Consider the following 24,282-nt stretch of genomic DNA (forward strand, 5'->3'; position numbering starts at 1 on the left):
TCTGATTAAACTGTTTATTATTGGCCATAGCAAAAGTAAACTTATTGTTTAAATTATAGCACCTAAAGTTATGAAATGCCTAGGGCTGTAGTTTAAACGAGGAAACATAAATATGCAATAATATGCCCTATGTATACAAAATTTGAGGCATACAGTTGAAGTATGTGATTTTTTTTCTTTTACTTCCAAAAAAAATAAATATATGGGCTAAACATATGCAAAAAAGACCATGTATTTGCCATTGACTTTTATAATAGTTAAAAACAATATTAATGTACACACTTTTGGGGTATTGAATAGTGCGGTAGGCCAACTCTTCCATACTGTTGTAAAATAATATCCAGATGCTAAGCTGTCAAATGTATTCCCAAAGGATGCTCTTTTAAAATGCATTGGGTGCATAGAAACTTATGGATACAACACAGGATATGTTTCGATACTTGTTTTTTCCCTACCAAAACATATCCTTATGACTTAGCCCATAAACGTGGCATCAATATAACCTTATATGCTTGTTACTTTTATATTTTAGTCTAAACTATGTAACAGTATAAAATAAAACATGCAACTTATATTATCTTAAAAAGAGACATATTGTGATTTGGAGCTAGAAAAAGGACAATATTGAGATTATGTAAATTTGCATAACTATTTCTTATCTGTAGGACATGATCTCACTTTAGAGTGTTGTGCAATTTTGGCAAACTATAAGGCGGGATTCACACGACCGGGTCCTGCCCGAGCCCGAGTGCCGGCCGGTAAAATCGGCCATTTTGCCCGGCCGGTTTGCATAAAGTTTTGCATCCGTGCCGGGCCGGGCAGATCTGGACAGTGACATCAGCGGCAACTCCTGAAGGGGAATCCCCATGTGTTCGGGGATTCCGCTTCAGGAGTTTCCCCTGATGTCACTGCCCAGATATGGACAGAGACATCAAGCGCTCTGTCCAGGAGCGGAATCCCCGAAAACACGGGGATTCCGCTCCTTCAAGGAGCTAAAGTGCAGCTAGCACATAGCAGAGCAGGGAGATACCTCCCCGCTCTGCTATAGTGGCGTCGCTGCAGTAGTAGCAGCCGCAGCAGCAGCAGCTGCTAGCGGCGCCATCGAAGGTGTCGCCGGGCCAGGGCACTTTTAACAAGCAGGGGAAGGGAGCCAGCGCAGTGCTCCCTTCCACCTGCTGTACACCCCCCGGCCCTGCCACACTGTGTACAGTGCACAGCCATTCCTCAGAATGGCATCAACTCCTCCTCCTCACATGCACTCTGCGCTGTGAGGAGGAGGAGATAGAGCGCAAGCGCCGGAAAACCCGGCCATCACTCGGGACACATCCCGGTGATGGCCGTGTATTACCCGGCCCCATAGACTTCTATGGGAGCCGGGCGGCCGGGTACCCGGCCGAAGATAGAGCATGTCCTATTTTTTGACGGCCGGTTTTCCAGGCCATCAAAAAATCGGTCGTGTGAATAGCCCCATTAGGGGTCTATTATTCCTAATGCAGTCGGGCGCCGGCCGATTTATTAACGGCCGGCACCCGGCCGGGAAACACTGTCGTGGGAATGAGGCCTAAATGTAGGCATAGGAAAGGAGGCTGCACTCTCAAGAATATAATGGCAGATGCTCCAGCTTGGGAGAGCAATACGGGAGTTTTCAGAAGAATAAAAAAATAATCTGAATGTGCTTCCTTTAATATCTTTAAGAATAAAAAATTACCAGTGCGTAGCTTGGATCAATATTTATTGAACTCCATATAGTATGCTATATATAGTAGTACATAGAGATCAACAAATATTCATACTCAAGCTACACACTGGCCCTTTTCCATAATTGATTACACCAAATGTTATTTTCTTACCCCAAAATTTTATACTTTAACTTTCTGATCTTTATATTTCATGGTGGCTCTTTGACACGTTTGTCCAAATATTTTATTTTTTTATTAAAGGGCTGTATGACATAGCCTGCTTTTTGTTACCTCTACAAAACAGAACCGTTCTTTTTTCTTTTCTTTTTTTATTGCAAATGTTTGCTTATTTTTGGTGGATCAGTTAGGTGGAATCATAAAAACAGATTCCTTAAAAGCCGCCTGTTGGCATTCTGTATTTTAATTAAGAAATGGTACTGTATATTTGTGAACATAAACAAAAAGGAATACAAATAGAGAATAAAAGAGATTAAAAATAATAAGTTTAAAATCATAAATATTGTATATAAGAATTAATAGTAGTTGATAAATGTCATTATAGAGATAAAGGGTTTGAGGACCAGTGACATCTAGGATTGGATGTTGCTATAACTGTTACATGTTGAAGTAATATTTGGTGTGTCATTTTTAATGCTCTTCAGATGGCTTTGATTTTTTTCATTGTTTTTAATTGTTACTATAATATCATATTTTTTTCAAGTGAATTCCAAACACTACAAAATACAGCGAATATGTAATGACTAGGTCCTATGCTTTTAACAAAACATAGTTCAGCAATGCATGAAGCGCAGAATTAATTTTAGATTTACTCAAATGATTTATTTAAAAAAGTTTAAGAACTTCAATACTTAAATGAACAGTTCAGACAAAATGGAAATAATGTATTATCAAAAAACACCAAAGAAAAAGGTCATGAGACGCCCCCTCAGGCCTCAAATTTGGCATAACACAATGTTTACATTTTTCCTGGAGTCTTCTTTTAAGAAATTCCAATCACATATTTTGAACAGTTGCAATCACATTTGCCCAACACTTTTTGACCAACATTTTGTAAAACAAACAAACAAACAAACAAACAAACAAACAAACAAACAAACAAAAACAATAAGAAATTAGGCCTTAGACAGATCTCATTGAATGATATAGAATGTAAATTGGTTTATAAATCTTTTGATCTGAATTACTTTGCAGAAGTTAAGCCAGTATACTTTTATCTTTACAGCAGCTTACAACATATTGTTGTAAATAAAATAAAATGGACAGCCAAAGAATACTAAAGTAAATCTCGCCTTGCTAAAGAGGCTCTGTCACCACATTGTAAGTGCCCTATCACCTACATAATGTGATTGGTGCTGTAATGTAGATAACAACAGTGGGTTTTATTTAGAAAAATTATTAACTTTGACCAAGCTATGACCTATATTAGATTTATGCTAATGACTTTCTTAATGCCCAACTGGGCGTTTTTTTTAGCTTTTGACCAAGTGGGCAGTGTGAAGAGAAGTGTATGACGCTGACCAATCGATGTCATACACTGCTTCCATTCATGTACTCAACACATAGTGATCTTGCGAGATCACGATGTGCTGTCACTTACTCACACATTAACTTTACTGAAGTGTCTTGAGAGTGATTAGACATTACCTCCAGCCAGGACGCGATGTCTATTCACAATCCCGATACTTCAGTAACATTTGTGTGTCACTTACTCACACAGCACATCGATATCACGCTGTGCTATCATTTGCAGCGTGATCTTGCGGTTAAGTCCCACACAAACGTTACCGAAGTGTCGGGATTGTGAATAGACATTGCGTCCTGACTGGAGGCGATGTCTATTCACTCTCAAGACACTTCAGTAAAGTTAATGTGTGAGTAAGTGACAGCACATCGTGATCTCGCAAGATCACGATGTGCTGAGTACATGAATGGAGAGAAGTGTATGACGCTGATTGGTCAGCGTCATACACTTCTCTTCACAATGCCCACTTGGTCAAAAGCTAAAAAACGTCATTAGCATAAATCTTAAATAGGTCATAACTTGGTCAAAATAAAAACACTGCTGTTATCTACATTACAGCGCCAATCACATTATGTAGGAAATAGACCACTTATAATGTGGTGACAGAGCCTCTTTAACCTAGTCATATCAGTCATGCAAAATCAATGAAATTCTCAAACATCTTTCTGTATATATATTTTACATCAATTGTTGCGATTGATCTAAAAGTTTGTAGAATTTTCTTTGATATCATTTATATGTGAAATGAAATTTTTTAAATAACTCTAAATCTTTCTGTTTTTTTACAGTGATGGTTGATGGATATCTCTTCCTCTTGCTGGGTTAATTTTTTTTTCCTTCACTTGTCACAGGTTTAGTCCATATGAATGGTATAACCCACATCCTTGCAATCCCGATTCAGACGTGGTGGAAAACAATTTTACCTTGCTAAATAGTTTCTGGTTTGGCGTTGGAGCTCTCATGCAGCAAGGTATACGATTCAGCCTTTTCAATCACTTGGGCACCATATCCCACTATTTTCTGGGGATATATCTCACTATGGTACAAGATGCTTGCATGGGTGCCTCTGTGCATGTAGCCATATTCAGCTTTACATTCATAATGAAGCATCTAATAATAGGCATCATCTAACCAAACTCAATTAATTACTCTAAGAACATAACAAGTGTTCTTGAATTTTACATTTCCATGACATTTGATTGTAATCAACTTAATAACATTTCATAAATCAAGAATGTCCCATTAGCAACTGCAGAATATTGCTTTTAACATCTTCACTCCCTAATATCATTTAAAGTGTTTAATTTATGTTAATTTTATATAAATAATTAAGTATGAATTTTTATATTTAGTAAATTTAGCTATCAAAACAACATCTCTAGAAGTGAGTTAAAAACATTAAATCCTAATGTCATTAAAACGATATTTTAGTAAGTCTGACATAAATCATACACATTCAAACATATAGAGAAAATGATAAAAAATAAATATCATTATTTAAAATTTAAATACAATTGTGTAATAACAAAAATGTAGACTAAGATAAAAGTAAATGTAAAATATGTAAAATGTAAAGATTGTTAAATTAACCTATATGTATGTTATAATAAGTACATGCTTGTTTTTAAAAAATATATCTTTAATTATAGTCATCTCAAAATGTACATTTTCAAAATATTTACATATAAACTATAAGGATTTTTGAATATGTTTAAACGTATACATGATAGAGGAGACCCGTACATTTCTTGCTGTCAACTCCTCTCCAGGAAACGGTGGGATATGGTGCTGGACATGACGTTACCTTGGGTACATGACAGTCAGCCCCGAACCGGCACTCTGATAGAATCTCAGGACTGCCCAGTATATTTCTAGGATGTAAACTTGTAATAACTGGGAAACTTAAATGCTTTCTTATTACTTTAGTTTATTTCTTCCTTCTTTTTTATTCTGACCATTTAAATTTTGAATGAATAAATTGAAGAAAGAAATATTATTGCAGATTGCATACATCTGTGAAAAATACATTATTGTTCAAAAAATGATTATCATATATTTTCTAAGTTTTTTGAGGAGAAAATATTTTTCTTTCTTTGTTTTCTAAGATAGAAACAACTAAGCTTTCATTTCAAGATTTAAATATAACTACTAAATGGTACGGTAAGATGAAATTATAGGTTAGATCAACTTTTTCAACCAAACAATACCAACGTCCACTTAAAATATATCTTTCTTGCTGTATTTTATATAGTGAACTAACTGAATTTTTACCCCAAACTAAAATGTGGTTTAAAGTTGATCCACCATGCCTTGACTTAATTTTACTAAGTATATACAAATGTTAATAGGCAGCAGGAGTGTAAGGCCCCATGCACACGACCATAAAAAACCTCCGTTTTTGCGGACCGCAATTGCGGTCCGCAAAAACGGAGCCATTCACTTTCATTGAACACTGACACCTTTCGGTAGCACTACGGAAGGGTGTCCGTGCCGTGGAAATGTTCCGGGAATTATGGAACATGTCCGTACTTTCGCATTTTGCGGGCCGTGCTCCCATACTCTGTATGGGAGCACGGCCCGAAAATGCGGCTGTCAGTCAGCGGCCGGCCGTGCCCGCAATCGCGGGCCGTGATTGCGGGCACGGTCGTGTGCATGAGGCCTTACTGTTACATGGTTCAGAAAGAGATATGAATATACGCAATTAATTTTGAGACTTATATCACCTTACCAAAAATGTCTATATAAAATTTTAAATGTTTATTTTATAGTTGTCCTTACTTCACAATATGAAGGAATAATGAATTTATGTTAAGATAAAAATGTTTTGATAACCAAATTATTAAACATATCATTAACATTTATTATATTAACACAAGGACCGGCGTTGGGTTGGATAGTGCCTTTGCAGTGTTTTCTATTGAAGCTTTTTCCTTATTGTGTGCAATATTATGCCCAAATAATACAACCATACAGTTTACAAATATTATTGCTGCAAAATGTCCAAATAACCCTGCCAGATAGTTGCCGAAATAACACTGCCAAACCAATAAACTAGGGTACAAAGCGGCATCCTTTGTAGCTACCATTCCATAGGTTTAGTTAGCAGGTGTTGGATTGGGGGTGCAAACTCTGTCCATGCCATCAGAGCCAGTGCTGTCCCCTTTAGAAAATGACCGGTAATGCACCTTGTGTGATCGCACAGGTTGCACAGCCTTTTGATTAGTCCTAATTGACACAGCTGTAGAATAATTCTTACCATATCAAATTCAATTTAGAATGTTTCTTCAAATATGCTATCCCACTATCTTCATAATATCTACTGTTTCATTTTCTAATCTCTACCTAACACGCAATAACTAATTCTCACTGCCGTCAGAGAGAAAACTCCTTCCGACTAGGCAAGAAGAGTCTTTATTGCCTTATAACATCTCTACCAAAAGCCATGCACTAAACAGCTATACCTATTAAAAAATGTAAATGTTGCTATGAGCGGGATTTACATTCATCAATCATGCCGGCGATAACCAGAATTTTTAGGGTGCTATGATCATTAATGTAAACCATAAATGATGGATTTATTGTTTATCATTGACATTTTCCTATATTTACACTGGCCAATTGATGTTAATATTGTTTAGAAACAAGTGAATCAGTATTATAATTGGCCAGCATAAACAGGTTTCAAGATATTTATGTGAGATTTGTTATGATTTTACTGTGTACTAGTTTTATTTATTAATTTTATCTGCACATCTCATCCACTATACAAGATATACTCAGAAACACCATGTTTACAATAAATTTGTCTGGATCTTATGAATTTCCATGCAAATATACCTCAATACAGCTCATCCTTAGATCAGATAATATACTAAGTTAACTTATTAAGGACGACCCTATTAATATTTATAGCCAATATTTATGGTGCGGTTTTAAGCTGTCTGTCTAAATGTCAGGTGCCTGGCTATCAGAGAATGTCGGGGATTGTGAATTTTTTTATTTATTTCAGAATAATAAAGTTCCACAGTAGTCTCTACTGATCCTGTGGGGACAGATTATAAAAATGTAAAAAATAAAAAGTTATAAAATAAGAATAAAAAACCTTCCCCACAATCAATGCCCTGGCACTAGCTTCAAACCCAATTACTCTAAATCAGAAGTGACATGTATCAACAATAATAGTTGATGATAAACACAAATAAAAGGTCTATATTAGGGTTAATAGTGTACAATCGAAACATTTTTTATAAGATACAGTAGAATTGAAAGTCTTTTAAAGGTTAGCCAAGAAATCTTCAAGGATCAGTAGAGAAATAAGTGAAATACAGTGAGCTTTTTGTATGTTTTCAGATCACACATTTAAGAACGATATAGAAAATATACTTTGCACCACTTGAATGTGATTTCCTTTAGAAAGGGTGTCTAGGATTAGAAAAAATAAAAAATTCCCCCAGAAACAGTGCCACTCTTGTCAATGGGCTTTGTATGGTATTGCAGCTCATTCCCATTGAAGTAAATTGAGCTGAGCTACAATACCAGTCACAGCCCATGGACAAAAATGATGCTATTTCTGAAAAAAAAAAGAAGCATACTATATTTCTAATCCCGAAAAACCCCTTTAGTTGATTAGCATTGTGATTCCCCTGAATTTCATCTTTGTTCCTCTATAAACTGATACATTATACTCCTGTCCTGCCATGTCGGTAGTATGTAGGAAGTAAAGTCCCTTTCCCTTCCCACGTTCAAAGCCTTCATTTATCGATGTTAAACCTCATTTGCCACTTCTCCGCCCAAACCTCCAACTTATTCTATCTGTAATATAATAGCGTCCTCTACTTTGTAAATGACTTTACATTTTTAGCATTCTCCAGGATTTTTTCTGATCTGGATATTAAGAGATCCCGATAAAGTGAGGCATAAAGTTACCTATTTTTTCTTGAATGTCTTAATCATTGGTAATTAATTAAATACTAGTCATGATGTACAATACCTAGTTCTACATGGATAATAATTATCTACTTTGGAAGAGTGCTATTATAGTTAGGTAGCATTATCCAATCTGAAGTTATCTCTGCAGATCAACTGTTTATTTGGCATCAAATATCATGAAAATTTAAATTTTATTTAGAAAATGTGTTTACGCAATGGATAAGTTAATTATGTAACTGAGTTTAATTTTACTTGTATTAGTCAGGAACATTAACAGTTAAAAAAAATGATGCATGGGTAAAACAGTTAAAAAAAGAAAAAAAACAACAACCAGTATTAAAATAATGACATATGGTTCTTTTTAGTTTGCGTTTTTAAAACCATTCATTGCAGTTAATACTTCATACGTGCAATTCAAACTTTAATAGGCCACCAAACATACAATAACAACAGTTCACTTTCATAAAGTGCTTAAAAAAACAGTACACTTCAAACATTATGAAATCTTAGGAGAACTTTAGATATTTTACATTGTTTAAAATTTGGTATACAGATAACAGTCCTCAAAAATTAACTGGTTCCCGACCGCTGGCTGTGTTTTTACGGCCAACGGTCAGGGTTCTTAAAACTCGAGCCATAGACTTTTTACGGCTCGGGTGTTAACTTACTGCCCGCGCGATCGGGCAGCTGAATGTCGGGTCCAGCTTTCGCTGCTTCTGTCTTCTCTGATCACTTGTACACAGTGCTGTGAACGCTGTGTATATGAATAGAGGCAGTGGCTGCGCCGCTGTCTCTATTTCTCCCGGTGTACATGTGACTGGTCACATGATCGCCAGGTGCCGTTACTGACAGACTGCTGCTGGGTCTTACTAGACCCAGCACAGTCCTATTAGTGACAATCGTCACTATAAGAGGGCTGATTTCCCCTGCTGTGCAGCTCCAGTTACAGTGGAAAAGCATGGTGTAAAAGAAAGAAAAAATATATATAAAGTTCCCCAAAGGTCTTTTTTGACCTTTGAGGGACAGACCATAGTAATAAAAAAATAAAAGTAAAGTAAAGTGCAAAAAAAAATAATAATAAATAGACATAAAATACCCATCCCAAAAAAACGTTCCCCTCCCGCCAATCATTGTTGTAACGCTAGCGCTAACCCAATTACCCTAATATAGACATGTAATATATTACAATTTCCGGTAGACAATGACGATCACAAATAAAAGGTCTATTTTAGGGTAAAACTATGTTATTACCAAAAAAAAAATAGCTGAATCGTAAAAAAGCATATTTTTTTTACTATTATTTTCAAACTTTATGAATAAAAATTCTAAAATAGCAAAATGGATGTGTATAAAAATGATAAACAAAGAAACCTGCATTGTCTATGGAAAAAAACTTCACAAAAATCACGTTGTTGGCACAACAAATAAAAAAGTTATAGCCATTTAACTAACACGTGCTAAAAAGGGCTAAACGGTGGCTGGTCCTGAAGGCTCAAAATAGCCCGGTCCTGAACTGGTTAAATGTCCTATATTATTATAGGTGAACTAAATTGTGTAACTTTTTTCTTTTTTACCACAAAAATACTGGCTGCATGCATCAAGCCAATTTCACATGATAGAATTTAGGTCAGTATTTTGCTTCAATATTTGTAAGACAAAACTAGGAGTGGAACCCGCAAAAAAGTATAAGGGCTGATTCAGACGACCGTGGCGTTTTTGCACACGCAAAACACACAGCGTTTTGCCTGTGCAAAAGCCACTTACCTGCTCCGTGAGGCAGCATCATATGATGCGCGGCTGCGTGCTTTTTGCAGGCAAAACGCTGCGTGTTTTGCGTGTGCAAAAACGCCACGGTCGTCTTAATCAGCCCTTATACTTTTTTGACACGCCATTCGGACAGCTGTTGCGCGAAACAGGCAGTTCGCACGGAAGTGCTTCCGTGCGACCTGCGTGGTTTTCACGCACCCATTGACTTCAATGGGTGCGTGATGCACGAAATATGCAAAGATATTGAACATGCCGCGCTTTTTACGCAGCGGACAAACGCTGCGCAAAAAGCACGGACTGTCTGTCCTGGCCCATAGACTTCTATTGGTCCATGCGTGCCGCGTGAAAACCACGCGACCTGCACGGACGCAATTCACGGTTGTCTGAATCAGCCCTAATGGAAAGATTTGCACGTTTTCTATATTTTAAAACCACTCCTGGTTTTGGCTTACAAATACTGGTGCAAAGTACTGACCAAAATACTGCCATGTGAAGGTGGCCTGGATTCACACACAGCATTTTTCAGCATTTTTCGTGCCATTTTTAATGGCGTTTTTTGCAATGTTTTTTTTTTTGGTGTAGCTAGATTTTACACTAAAGTCTATAGTAAAATATAAAATGCACTACACACAACCGAGTTCTAGTTTGTGGCATTTTGAGGCAAACCTGTGGTCAGTGCATGCTCTGGTTATGGCGTTCTTTAGGCATTTTCCATTAGGCTTTTCCAATAGGCTTCTTTATCGGAATTCAAAAACGCCATAAACTTTTTTGCAAAATGACACCACATGAACAACGCCACCAAAAACACCATAAAAAAATGTGTTTTACATTTTAATAATGATAGCATTTGTAGAAGCTTTTCTTTTTTTTTTTTTGTTTTAATTTTAAATTGCCAGAAAAATTTTGTGTGTGAAGGAGGCCTTTTTTTTTTTTTTTTTTTACTTTTGTAACAGTACTTAGATTTTTTTAAGAATAGAAATAATTATTGTTCTATTGTTTTGTGGCAAATAATGGAACAATATTTAATGGAGTTTTCCATGATAATTATTATTTGAATGGCGGGCATCTAATGCTACATTTAACCTTTCAGTGGAAATGTGTGGCTTACTGCAGCTTCCCCCAGCATTAACGGCTTAACGTTAGGGGGGAGAGTAGCCGGATCAGCGGCGGTATGCCTGAGAATTGTATGCGTTTTTAATCCACAGTACATATCAACCATAAGATTGTCATTTGAAGTGTAATGGTTGTCATTTACAGACAATACAAGAGTAAATGGAGATGAACGGACATATCTGAGAATTTTTTCAGGGTGAAAATAGAAATTTATACAAAAAATACAAATACACGTCTAGATTATCTACGGATATCTAGAGCTTTCACAAACATACTTGACATAATACTCTTTGTCATTTCTGACAATATATAAGGACAGAAAAATAACAACCTCAGCAGTTAAAGTACTATTAATTGAATCTAAAATAATAATAATAATAATAATAATAATAATAATAATATTTCAGACATTCCCTTTCTGTCATGGTGGATTTGTGAAAAATCAGCAACACAGTGCAGTACTATACATGTGAATAAGATTTTCAAAATCCTATTCACATTTAGCAGATCTTTATGCTCTGATGCCTCAGTTTCTTGTCTAAATTATGGTAAATCTGTCGGGCCACAGTTGCCCAGTCCCCTTTTACTAATACCCTTTATTCTTAAAAGTGCCAGACGCAGTATAAGGCCTCATTTACACGAGCGTGTGCGTTTTGCGCGCGCAAAAAACGCTGCGTTTTGCGCGCGCAAAAGGCACTTGGCAGCTCCGTGTGTCATCCGTGTATGATGCGCGGCTGCGTGATTTTTGCGCAGCCGCCATCATAGAGATGAGGCCAGTCGACGCCCGTCACTGTCCGAGGTGCTGAAAGAGCTAACTGATCGGCAGTAACTCTTTCAGCACCCTCGACAGTGAATGCCGAACACAATATACACCAACCTGTGAATAAAAAAAGACTTTCATACTTACCAAGAACTTCCTGCTTCCCCCAGTCCGGGCTCCCGGCCGTTGCCTTGGTGACGCGTCCCTCTCTTGTCATCCGGCCCCACCTCCCAGGATGACGCCGCAGTCCATGAGACCGCTGCAGCCTGTGATTGGCTGCAGCCTGTGCTTGGCCTGTGATTGGCTGCAGCTGTCACTTGGACTGAACTGTCATCCCGGGAGGTCGGACCGGAGTTATCGGTAAGTCAGAACGTCTATTTTTTGTTACAGGTTCATGGATTTTCGGAGCGGAAGTCACTGTCCATGGTGCTGAACCAGTTTAACGCTTTCAGCACCGTGGACAGTGACTGTCTCCTGACGTCGCGTACCCGAACATTTTTTACCGGTTTCGGTCAAAACGAGTTTGGCCGAACCCGGTGAAGTTCGGTGCGCTCATCTCGAATTTGACACTCCGTTTGGATGTTTGTAAACAGAAAAGCACGTGGTGCTTTTCTGTTTACATTCAGGAGTTTGACAGCTCTTGCGCGAATCACGCAGTTCGCACGGAAGTGCTTCCGTGCGGCATGCGTGGTTTTCACGCACCCATTGACTTCAATGGGTGCGTGAGTGCGCGAAAAACGCACGATTATAGAACATGTCGTGAGTTTTTTTCTGCGCACACGCGCTGAGCGCAATTCACGCATCGTCTAAACTGCCCCATTGACTAATATAGGTGCGTACGACATGCGTGCATAGCACGCGCGTCGCACGCGCGTATATTACGTTTGTGTAAATGAGGCCTAAAAGTGTGCATAACAGCTCATAAATTTGCGTCTTTTTTTCCATTACTAAAGTGAGCTCAGTATTTTAATTCCTCACCATTTTCAAGATATTTATTTGCTGTCAGTGAATAAGAACACTTTTGTTTACATTCACAGGCTGAAATCTAGTAAAGATCTAGTCCTGCTCTTAGCTAAAAAGTTTCTATCTATGTAGCTGAGAACTGTGATTCTGTGTGACAATATTCTCACACAACAGCAGCTTTAAATGTCTGTAACAATCAGAGAGCCATTTAATTTTCAATAACAAAATTGCAGCTTTTATTTAAATGTCAATAAAAGATTTTTGATCCTGAAAATTCACTCTATGTTACTCATTTAATCCCTTCCGGCTCCATGACTTACACCATGGGCGTGTCGGTCTTCATTAGTGCCAGCTCCAGGTTTACGTGGGCCCTTGGGTGTCACAGACTTAGTAGGCCCCTTGGCTTTTGCAGGGGAACTCACGGCGGCAGTAAAATGGCATAAAACGTCACTTTGTTCCCCCATATAGACGTTAGGCCCTGTTTATGCCCCATATAGAAGTTAGGCCCCCAGTTTTTATCCCCATAAATTTAGTGCCCTCTGTAGTGCTACACAGCCCCCCCAGGTAGTGCCACAGAGCCCCCCTCCCAGGTAGTGCCAGACAGGCCCCGCCTCCAAGGTAGTGCCACACAACCCCCCTCCCAGGTATTGCCAGACACAGCCCTCTCCTCCCAGGTAGTGCCACGCAGCCTCCTCCTCCCTGGTAGTGCCACAGAGCCCCCATATATGGACAGTGATGTCGGGGGCTTCCCTAGAGACGCAGTCCCAAGCAGAGCCGCTAGCGCTCTGCCTGGGACTCCTTCTCCCTCTCTGACATCACTGTCCATATATGTCCATATATGACAGGGATGTCAGGGGCTTCCCCAGACACGGAGTCACGGAGCAAAGCCATTAACACTCTGCCTGGGGCTCCTTCTATCCTCCTGACATCACTGTCCATATATGGACAGTGATGTTAGGGGTTTCCCAAAAGACGGAGTCCCAAGCAGAGCCACTAGCGCTCTGCCTGGGACTCCTCTCCTCCTGACATTTCTGTCCACATATGGACAGTGATGTCAGGGGCTTCCCCAGAGACAGAGTGCTGGAGCGGAGCCGCTAGCGGTCTGCCTGGGACTCCTTCTCTCCTCCTGACATCACTATCCAGCGACAGCACCCAGCGGCCGAGTGGGCTCCCTTCAAGTGTAGTGGGCCCTGGCACTTGCCCGGGTTTGGCAGGTGCTGACGCCGGCCCTGGTCTTCATGTAATGTGCTCTACATTTACAGCACAGTGATGGCGCGGGCTCAGGAACTGAGCCCGTGCCATTAGTAGTGGGTCTCAGATGTAATTTAGAGCTGACACCCTGCTGCAATGGCTGGGTATGGAGCTACTTCTGATTCCAGTCGTTCAATCCTAGGGAGGGGGCTCCCTCTGTCACCCCATTCTCCACCCTGCAAAGGGTTTAATAGGAGGTCTATCAGCATTATATTGACAGGCATAGTACTCTGCAATATAGAAGCATTATACTTGTATTATATGAGCGATTAACCAATTGCATAATTTAGTCCCCTAGGGGGCTGATTTTATTTTTTCTAAGTTTTATAAAATGTTTAAAAATATTTTAAAATAAGTAAATAAATAAACAGAAATAAATGTTGTCCCCCATTAAAAACGGTTATTATGTAAAAAAAAAAAAGAATAAAGAGAAAAAAAGGATACATAAGTGGTAAAAAAAATATCATGTTATTTGACCCACATGGTGAACACCGTACAAAAAAAAATCAATGCTAGACTTGCTGTTTTTTGTTCATCCCACCTCCCAAAGCACAGAATAAAAAGAGATCAAAGTCGCATGTTGCCCAATGAAATGGTGCAAATGAAAGTTTCCACTCATACTGCAAAACACAAGCTCTCACGCAGACATAAAAATACAATAACTATGTAACAAAAGTAGTAAAATTTTAAATTAGATATAAATTTAGTATAGCCATAATCATACTGACTTGCAGAATGAAGTTAACATATCATTCATACAGTGAATGCTGTAAAAAACAAAGCCCAAAACAATTGCGGAATTGCTGTTTTTTTCTACTCCGCCCCAAAAAAATTGATACAAGTTTTTCAATACATTATATGTAACCAAAAATGATGGCGGTAAAAATTATCCTGTTAAAAACAAGCCCTCATAAGGCTACGTCAAAGAAAAAAAAAAAGTTATGTCTTTCGGAAAGCGGAGATGAAAAATCTCCGCAAAATCTATCACAGGATAGGTCATCAGTATATGATCAGTGGGGGTCCGACAGCCATACCGCACACCGATTAGCTATTTCTGCTGCCTCTGGTCACTGGATGTTATGCAGTGGCCGGTGTCAGAAGCAGATGGCTCTGTAGACTGTATAGCGGCCGTGCTGCAGTACTGCAACTCTGCACCTATTCACTTGCATAGTAGCAGAGCTGCAGTTTTGCAGTACTGTAATGTGGCTGCTATACTGTGACTGGAGCCATTTGCTTCTGGTGTCAGACCCCCACGGATCATATACTAATGGCCTATACTGTGGATAGGTAATCAGCATGAAAAACCACCCAGTGCCTGGACAACCACTTTAAGCTTAGAAATTCTCTAGCCCTTCATTATGGTTCCTTACTAAAGAGCTTTAACTAAGGTTGGTGCTAGACCTAGACTTTTATTTTGTAGTGAGCGATAAATCGCAGTCCATAGGAATGCATTAGGCAGTGATATCGCTGTGATAAATCGCTGTCTATAGGAATGCATTGAGTAGCTTGAAAATCTCTTTAAAATTGCACTAGGTAAAAGATTTGCTAGCGATTTTTTTTCTAATCGCTACATACTGGGATTTCAGAGCTACACACGTGTTATGAGTGATTTTGAAGATTTTCAAGCTACTCAATGCATTCTTATTAACAGCGATCTATCACTCATGACAAAAAAACAATACCATGTCTACCCCAGCCTAAGAGCCTCCTGTGATTGTACAGGTTGCACGTTTGCCTTAGATCGTAATGTACGTTTTTTTTTAGTACTGTTCTTGTTAATAAGATTTAAACAATTCGCCATCGTGGTTTTTTTCTGATGATAGTCTTATGAAATAATTGCTGGGCCTACTTTATGAACGTTAAATTAAAAAATTTGCAAAGCCTTTGAAGGTAAACTAAAATTGACAGACATGAGAAAGTTAAAAAAAATAAACTATGATTAACACTGCAAATTTCACAACCTGTCATGACAGCTATATATTAATACATGACTCCTAGAAAATAGTCTTGCCCCAAACCCTGTCCACAACAATAAGGGAGTTTGTAATATTTCCTCTTACTGCTGAAAAGTCGGTAACCTTGAGCTACATGTTTTGAATTGTTTTTGTCAAATTATTATTTTTTTTTTTGCTTCTCTTTTGAGAATTAGGGCATGACCACACATGGCGGAATTCCTCCGCAACTGTCCGCATCAATGCCGCACCTAATCCGGGTTGCGGATTACGGCTGCGGATCTGCACAAAATGTGCAGAAAATTGATGCGGACTAGCTGCTGCGGACTGCGGGAAAAGTGCTTCCCTTCTCCCTATCAGTGCAGGATAGAGAGAAGGGACAGCACTTTCCCTAGTGAAAGTAAAAGAAATTCATACTTACCGCCCGTTGTCTTTATGACGCGTCCCTCCTTCGGCATCCAGCCCGACCTCCCTGGATGACGCGCCAGTCCATGTGACCGCTGCAGCCTGTGCTTGGCCTGTGATTGGCTGCAGCCGTCACTTACACTGAAACGTCATCCTGGGAGGCCGGACTGGAGACAGAAACAGGGAGTTCTCGGTAAGTACGATCTTCATTTTTTTTTACAGATACATGTATATTGGGATCGGTAGTCACTGTCCCGGGTGCAGAAACAGTTACTGCCGATCGCTTAACTCTTTCAGCACCCTGGACAGTGACTATTTACTGACGTCTCCTAGCAACGCTCCCGTCATTACGGGAGCCCCATTGACTTCCTCAGTCTGGCTGTAGACCTAGAAATACATAGGTCCAGCCAGAATGAAGAAATGTCACGTTAAAAAAGCAAGACGCATCCGCAGCACACATGACATGTGCATGACAGCTGCGGACTTCATTGCGGAACTTTGAATCTCCATTGAAGTCAATGGAGAAATTCCGCCATGAGTCCGCCACTGCTCCGCAACAGACAGAGCATGCTGCGGACACCAAATTCCGCTCCGCAGCCTATGCTCCGCAGCGGAATTGTACGCATCGTGTAAACGAACACTGCTAAATTAAAGTGAAAGTCAATGGAGAAACGGCTCCGCTGCGGATTAACGCTGCGGAGTGTCCGCAGCGGAATTTAAGTGAAATTCCGCCATGTGTGAACCCGCCCTTATTGTATGTGCAAGTTTGTTTGGTTTTCAAAATTATAGTATTGCAAAATACACCTAATGTATTTCATATACAATTTAATAGATTTTTAGTAAAATATCCTAACCTTTCAAATAGGAACTTACAACTTAGATCTGCAACTAAGACCTAACCACCTGTTTAACAAAGAAGGGAAATAGATACAGTTCATGTTCCCAATTATTATTTTTTTATGTGCTCCCTATATGTGAAAACTTTATATTCTCTGTTATCTATTATAAAACACTTTTCTCTATGAGCTTAACATGCTTGACACTCAAAGTAGAGAATCTTTTGGCATTAATATACTCCAGAGTAGCAGAATTAATATAGACTATGGGCATGTTCACACGTTGCGGAATTTTTCTGTTGCAAATGTTGCTGCAGATTAGAGGCAATTACGCAACGAATCTGCAGCAACATTTGCATATTTGACAGGTAATTCAGATGTTGCAGATATCACAGCGGACTTGCTGCAGAGTTCAGCCTTTGCATTGTAAAGGCTGAAATCAGTAGTGAAAATCTGCTGCTTCTTCGCTAGCGGCCATGCATGCTGCGGAATGAAAATTCCGCACCACAGCCTAAATTCCAAACTCTAGGGCACATTCAGACAAGGCGGAATTGCTGTTGAATTCCGCTGCTGACAGTCCACAGTGGAATTCTGCAGCAGCCGTTTTTTACATTTGTTTCTACACATTTTTAGGAAACTTAGTTCATACGTTGCAGAAAAGAACTGTGCGGAAATTAGCCTGCGGTGCAGATTTTTCCCTCCGCAGCATGCTCATTAGGGCATGACCAGACGTGGCGGAATTGCTCTGGAATTCCGATGCGGACAGTTCGCAGCGGAAATCCGCAGCGTACACGTTTCTCCATTGCCTTCCACAGCTTTTTAGTAGGGTTCGTTTACATGTTGCGGACAATTCCGCTGTGGAAAATAGGCTGCGGTGCGGAATTTGGTGTCCGCAGCATACACTGGTTGTTGCGGACATGTAGCGGACTTGTTGCAGACTCATTGCGGAATTTCTCCATTGACTTCAATGGAGAGTCAAAATTCCGCAATGAAGTCCGCAGATGTTATGTGTGTTGCGGAGCGTATTGGTTTTACAAACATGACATTTCTTCATTCTGGCTAGACCTATGTATTTCTAGGTCTACAGCCAGACTGAGGAAGTCAATGGGGCTCCCGTAATTACGGGTGACTACGTGTGTGCACCCGTAATTACGGGTGACTACGTGTGTGCACCCGTAATTACGGGAGCGTTGCTAGGCAACTTCAGTAAATAGTCACTGTCCAGGGTGCTGAAAGAGTTAAGCGATCGGCAGTAACTGTTTCAGCACCCTGGACAGTGACTACCGATCACAATATACATCAACCTGTACAAAAAATAGAAGTTCATACTTACCGAGAACTCCCTGCTTCTTCCTCCAGTCCGGCCTCCCGGGATGACGTTTCAGTCCAAGTGACGGCTGCAGCCAATCACAGGCTGCAGCGGTCACATGAACTGCCGCGTCATCCAGGGAGGTCGGGCTGGATGGCGAAAGAAGGACGCGTCACCAAGACAACGGCCGGGTAAGTATGAATTTATTTTACTTTTACTAGGGAAAGGGCTGTCCCTTCTCTCTATCCTGCACTGATAGAGAGAAGTGAAGCCCTCTTCCCCTCAATACACAACGGCTAGTCCGCATAAATTTAATGCCCATTTTAGGCAAAGCCGCAACATAATCTGCAATGCAGATTCTGTGTGGCACTGATGCAGACAGTGGCGGAAGAACTCCGCCACGTCTGGGCATGACCTTACATTGCGGAGAAGAAGCGGAATTTCACTGCGGCTTTCAGCCTTTGCAATGCAAAAACTGAAATCTGTGGTAAGTCCGCTGTGATTTCTGCAACGTCTGAATTACCTGTCAAATATGCAAATGTTGGTGCAGATTCATTGCGTAATTGCCCCAAATCTGCACCAACATTTGCAGCGGAAAAATTCTGCCACGTCTGAACATGGCCTTATATTCCGCAGTGTCTGAACTAAGTTTCCTAAATAGGTAGAGAAACAATGGAAAAAAACGGCTGCTGCAGATTTCCACTGCGGACTGTCCGCAGTGGAATTCAACAGCAATTCCGTCACGTCTGATCATGCCCTTATAGGAAAGATTGCCTGAATGATTTGAATTAGAACAAGGTTCATGGATAACACATATAAAATACCAATTCATCAATATAAATACAAAATTCGAATTCATCAATGTTTTATGTCATATACGTGTAATGTCCTATAAATTATATATAAATATTTTAAAAAAGTATACAGTACTTAGAAAGTGCAATGTACAAATCACTTTTTACTTTTCAACAATAGGGTATTTTTTTTACGGTGTTCACTGTGCGACTTTTTACGGACGCGGTGATACCAATTTTTTTTATTTTATATTACTTTAGAGAAAAAATGGTAAAAGGGGAGTTTTTTTGAACTTCTTATATTTTTTTTTATTTTTTTTTTATTTTTTTTTATTTTTTGTACACTACTGAAAATGTTATTTAACTATTTTTAACACTTTTCATTAGTCCCCCGCTGGTACGAAACAATGCAATACTAATGTATTGATGCATATTGTCATTTTTACAGGCTCCTGTTAAACGCTGCCTGAGGCAGCGCTTAACAGAGGCAGCGCTTAACAGAGGCAGAGAGAAGGCAGACCTGGGGGCCTTCATTAGGACCCAGTCTGCCATGACAACCATCAGTACCCCACGATCGTGTCATGGGGGTGGACGAAGGGCTATTGGAAGGGTCCGCCCCCTTTTTCTAACAGCTTAGGTGCTACGCCTGCTATTGACCGAGGCATCTAGGTAGTTACACGACCAGGATCAGAGTTCGCGATGTGTCAGCTGTAATACACAGCTGACACCCGCAGCATACGGAGCAGCCTCTGCATGTGAGCCTGCTCCATACTTCAACCCACACACCAGGAGATACGGGGACGTCCTGGTGCGTCAAGGGGTTAAGAGTTGAATGACATGAGTGACATTTGGGTTCCATAGTTATTAGAACCACCTACTTCAATATTACCCTGTTTCCAAACTTCTCCATATGGTACCAGGAAAATTACAGGATCTGTCACCATATGTCACAATATAAACTGCATACATTATTAAATAGATATCTTAGACCTAATGAAGCTGGTGTACTTAATTTGAAAATACATGTAAGAATGCCTGTATAATCCTTTCTCAAAAGTTTTCCTGCCTGATGCATCTGGTAGTGCAATACCTAGATATTTCCTATTACAATGTCTGCACAAATCAACAGAGCCCACAGAACCAAACCAAAGTTCTTAAAACAGGTTTAGTCACAGAATTTTCTTGAAACAAACATTGGACTTTGTATTATATACACTGAAAAACACATGTTTTTATTTTGTTCTTATCACTAGAAGTCTACTTTGAAATGTTAATTGCATTTTTAAGTGTATGGGTTATAAGCATATAGAGCATAAGCATGAATTTGTTAACTTTATATATTATCTAAAAAAGATAAGATAAGGTATTTTATTTTTTATACATCCCAGTTAAAGATTATAAAAAAAGGCATTTCCATAAATAAAAATTCCTATTTTAAATTTATAGTGTAGGCTCAATTTTGAACTGCTACCTATAATGTTGCATAATTTTGCAGATATTCTCCCCTTTTTTTTTATGACCTTGAATTACTGCATGTTATATACTTTATTCTAGTCCAAAGCTTTATTCAGATTTCAGTTGATTACTGCCTAGAATCAGTGAACATTGTGCTGATAGATAGCCCCTCCCCCCTAGGACTCATTAATACATGCAGAATTAGTCAGTATTTTGTTCAGTATGTCTTTATTTAAATATTTTGTTTTTAATTCATACAAAAAAAGAAAAAAACATTATACATCCATTCAACATCTGAACAAAATGAAATAACATTATAACATTTATACATCCCACCCGAGAAAACCCAAACCCTGTTACAGGAGTGAGGTGATAAAAAAGAGCCACAAAGAAAAAATATTATTCTTCAATTTAGTAGATAAACTCTATCAAGGTCCCTCAGCATTTCCATTTCCCCAAAAACGTTCACCAATTATTAGCTTTGAAATAGCTTTTTTCATATAAAAGGACCCTATACACCTGGTCTTTCCACTCCTCAAATGACAGAATTTTATATAAGAGCAAGTTTTTGAGAATCTGTAAGCGTGTTAAAAAAGAGAATTTGGAGTAAAATTCTCATGTGTTATTGAACTCTAAGGTCAATATCATAGGTATTATCACCTAGAAGTAAAAAAAATAACCTATTGTCTAATTTAATTCTAAATAAGAACGTCAACAGGTCTGTTATTTGCGACCATTATTGATGTAATTTAAAGCATCACCATACCAGGTGTATAAGGTACACATCTACTATTCCATATTTAGGACATTTGGATGTATTCTACGACCCATTTTGAACAAAAGTGTTAATGTATAGTATAGTCTAAACTGAGACACAATGTGAGTGATCAGAGATAGACTCCACTCAAAGAAAATTGATGCCCAGTGATACTGTATATTGTCCCCCAAGTCCTCTTGCCACTTCCTTCTGGAAGAAATGTTTGTGAAGGTTTCAGTTTGTCACCGTTGTGACAGGGTTCCGTTGCTTTGACGGAATCAATAGCTCAGTCGACTGCGCTAATGATTCTGTCAAAAACGATGGAACCCTATCACAACGGTGACAAATGGAAACCTTTAGCAACGTTTCCATCACCATTAAGATCAATCGTGATGCAAACGAAAGCTTAGGTTTCCGTTTGCCTTTCGGTTGAGGGGTTAACCTGACGCAAACCTCCGACAGAACCCCTCAGCGGGGAACGGTGATGTGAACACAGCCTAAAATACCTTGTAAGTAAGACAGGTAAGAGGAGATTGAGGTACAATCTTCTAATGCTTTGCATGTTAAACCTTGAAGACTTTGAGAAGCTAAAGCATTAAGCAATTGAAGACAGCTTCCATAGATAATTGAAACTATAAAGAACTATGGATGCTTAATAAACGGGACACTTGAAAATTGGAAATATCTTGCATGACTTGACAAATCTTGTGCAGCACTATGCGAATTTAGGCAAAATACGCATGAATCCATGTATTTGAGAATCTCTTTAAGCTGGTGTAAAGGATCTGCCAGGCACAGCTTCGGGGTTAACTCCCAGAACTAATCAGTCAGCACCTGAGAATACATCCCTGAGACTGACTCCTGCTTCCACCATTCAGGCTGGCAGGCTTAGGAGTGGGAGAGCCTATTGTAACCTGGCCAGACTCAGCTAGCTCCCGCCCTCGGTCTATTTAAGCCTGCTCTTCCTGTCCCTCGGTGCTTGTGATTCTTTCCTTGTGGTTTCCTGGCCCAGCTACAGCTCCTGCTATTTTTGATCCTGCTCCATACAGACCCTGGCTTACCGACTACTTTTCTGCTTTTCGTTTTGTACCTCGCACACTCCTGGCTTGACTCGGCTCGTTCACCACTCTGGTTGCTCACGGTGTTGCCGTGGGCAACGGCCCCTTTTCCTTGCTTGTGTTCCTTTGTATGTTTGTCGTGTTTGTCGTGCACTTACTGAGCGCAGGGACCGCCGCCAAGTTGTACCCCGTCGCCTAGGGCGGGTCGTTGCAAGTAGGCAGGGACAGAGTGGCGGGTAGATTAGGGCTCACTTGTCCGTCTCCCTACCCCCTGCCATTACAGCTGGCAGTAGTTAAGAAAAATATGTTATTGCCACACAGTATATCTGAGTATTTGCTTCCCTTTCTTGCCATAGTCTACCTATATTTTAATGGCTATTGTCACCAGATAATGTACCATGTCAAAAGCTTATGTAATTTCAAGAAGATTCTATACACGTCAAAGAGTTCATGGTACATAAGGCCCCATTCACACCACGTTGTTGCATCCTGTTTAAAGGTACTGTATTCTTTGGTTACATTTACTGTTAAAACAAGATTCAACACCAAACATCTTTTTCCAATGCTGTTAAAGAACAGGATCCAGACAGATCCTGTTTTCTTTTAGAAATTGGAAAAATTAGAACGATTAGAAAAAAGGTAGCTTTAAAAAATCCTGTTGCCATTGAATTCTACTGTAAGAAAAAAACAGGATCTGCCTGGAACCTGTTTTTTAACAGAACAGAAAAAATGGAGCCTGTATCATCTTGTGTCCCATTGGGTTCTGTTTTAATGGCAAATGAGACTAGAAAAAAAACAGTACCTACCAATTAGAAGCAAAAATGTGGTATAAACTTAGCCTAATTGCTCTCAGTTTACAAAAAGGTTTTGTATAGCCATAGCATGTGCTAAGGCTTGGTTCACACTATGTTTGTGCATCTTGTTGAAAGGAAGTATTTTTTATTTTGTAAAATTAGGTATATTAGCATTCTTATTTGGCACATGCTGCTGAGTCCTCATGCACATTGCAGAGCCATGTGCATTGAGTCTGTATGAAGGCAATTGTGTTACACCGCTGCTGCTGCTCAAGACCGCAACACGAGACAATTACTATCACATGGGTGAAGCACGAATCAATACTGACAGAAAACAAAAGGCACAAGTAACTCACCACAGCAGGTCTAAGGTTACTAGGAACAAACAACAGTTGGGCGGGTTTCTCTTGAGGTGCTTGAGATTGAGCCTGCAAAAGCAAATAAAAAATATCCTGTGTTAGCCCTGATGACAGAAGGTACAGGGGTATCAGGAACGGACAAGGATTAATTCCTCACCTTGGGGATCTTGGAACCATGAACTAGATTAATGGAACAGTCATACTGTCTATGAAGGGGAAGAACATCAGCAGATTTTTCACAAAAAACATCCACAAATTCTTAATACTCAACAGGCAGAAACTGGAGACTGGTAACTGCGACTAGAATCGGGGAACTAAAACATCTCCCTGAATAACACTTTCCCCACTACACTAATTCTCCTGAAGTCCAATTTAATTACTGGATTATGGAGGAACAACCAAGGATACCCCAAATTAATTGCATAGGAAGGAGTGCAAACTAACAGAAAAGAAATAGTCTCACATTGGATATTTCCTACTGACAACTTAAGACCAGGAGTACCATCCAACTAACAAATATCAATGGGTTTCTCCAGAGCTACAGGGATTATACCCAAC

At 39.5% G+C, this 24,282-nt stretch overlaps 1 protein-coding gene across 3 annotated transcripts in view; it reads left to right on the forward strand.

Moving 5' to 3' along the window:
- GRIK2 (glutamate ionotropic receptor kainate type subunit 2) overlaps positions 1 to 24,282 on the forward strand; it is a 609,687-nt gene that overhangs the window by 482,132 nt on the left and 103,273 nt on the right. For all 3 annotated transcript variants that reach the window (XR_012883183.1, XM_075862209.1, XM_075862210.1), the window contains one exon: positions 4,074 to 4,192. Coding sequence is in view for 2 of the 3 variants with exons in the window: in XM_075862209.1 (XP_075718324.1) it covers positions 4,074 to 4,192 (119 nt within the window). In the remaining variant the exon portion in view is untranslated. The remainder of the gene's footprint in view (positions 1 to 4,073; positions 4,193 to 24,282) is intronic.

Source organism: Rhinoderma darwinii, chromosome 4 (genome assembly GCF_050947455.1).
Source record: "Rhinoderma darwinii isolate aRhiDar2 chromosome 4, aRhiDar2.hap1, whole genome shotgun sequence".
In the NCBI taxonomy this organism is placed as follows: Eukaryota; Metazoa; Chordata; class Amphibia; order Anura; family Rhinodermatidae; genus Rhinoderma; species Rhinoderma darwinii.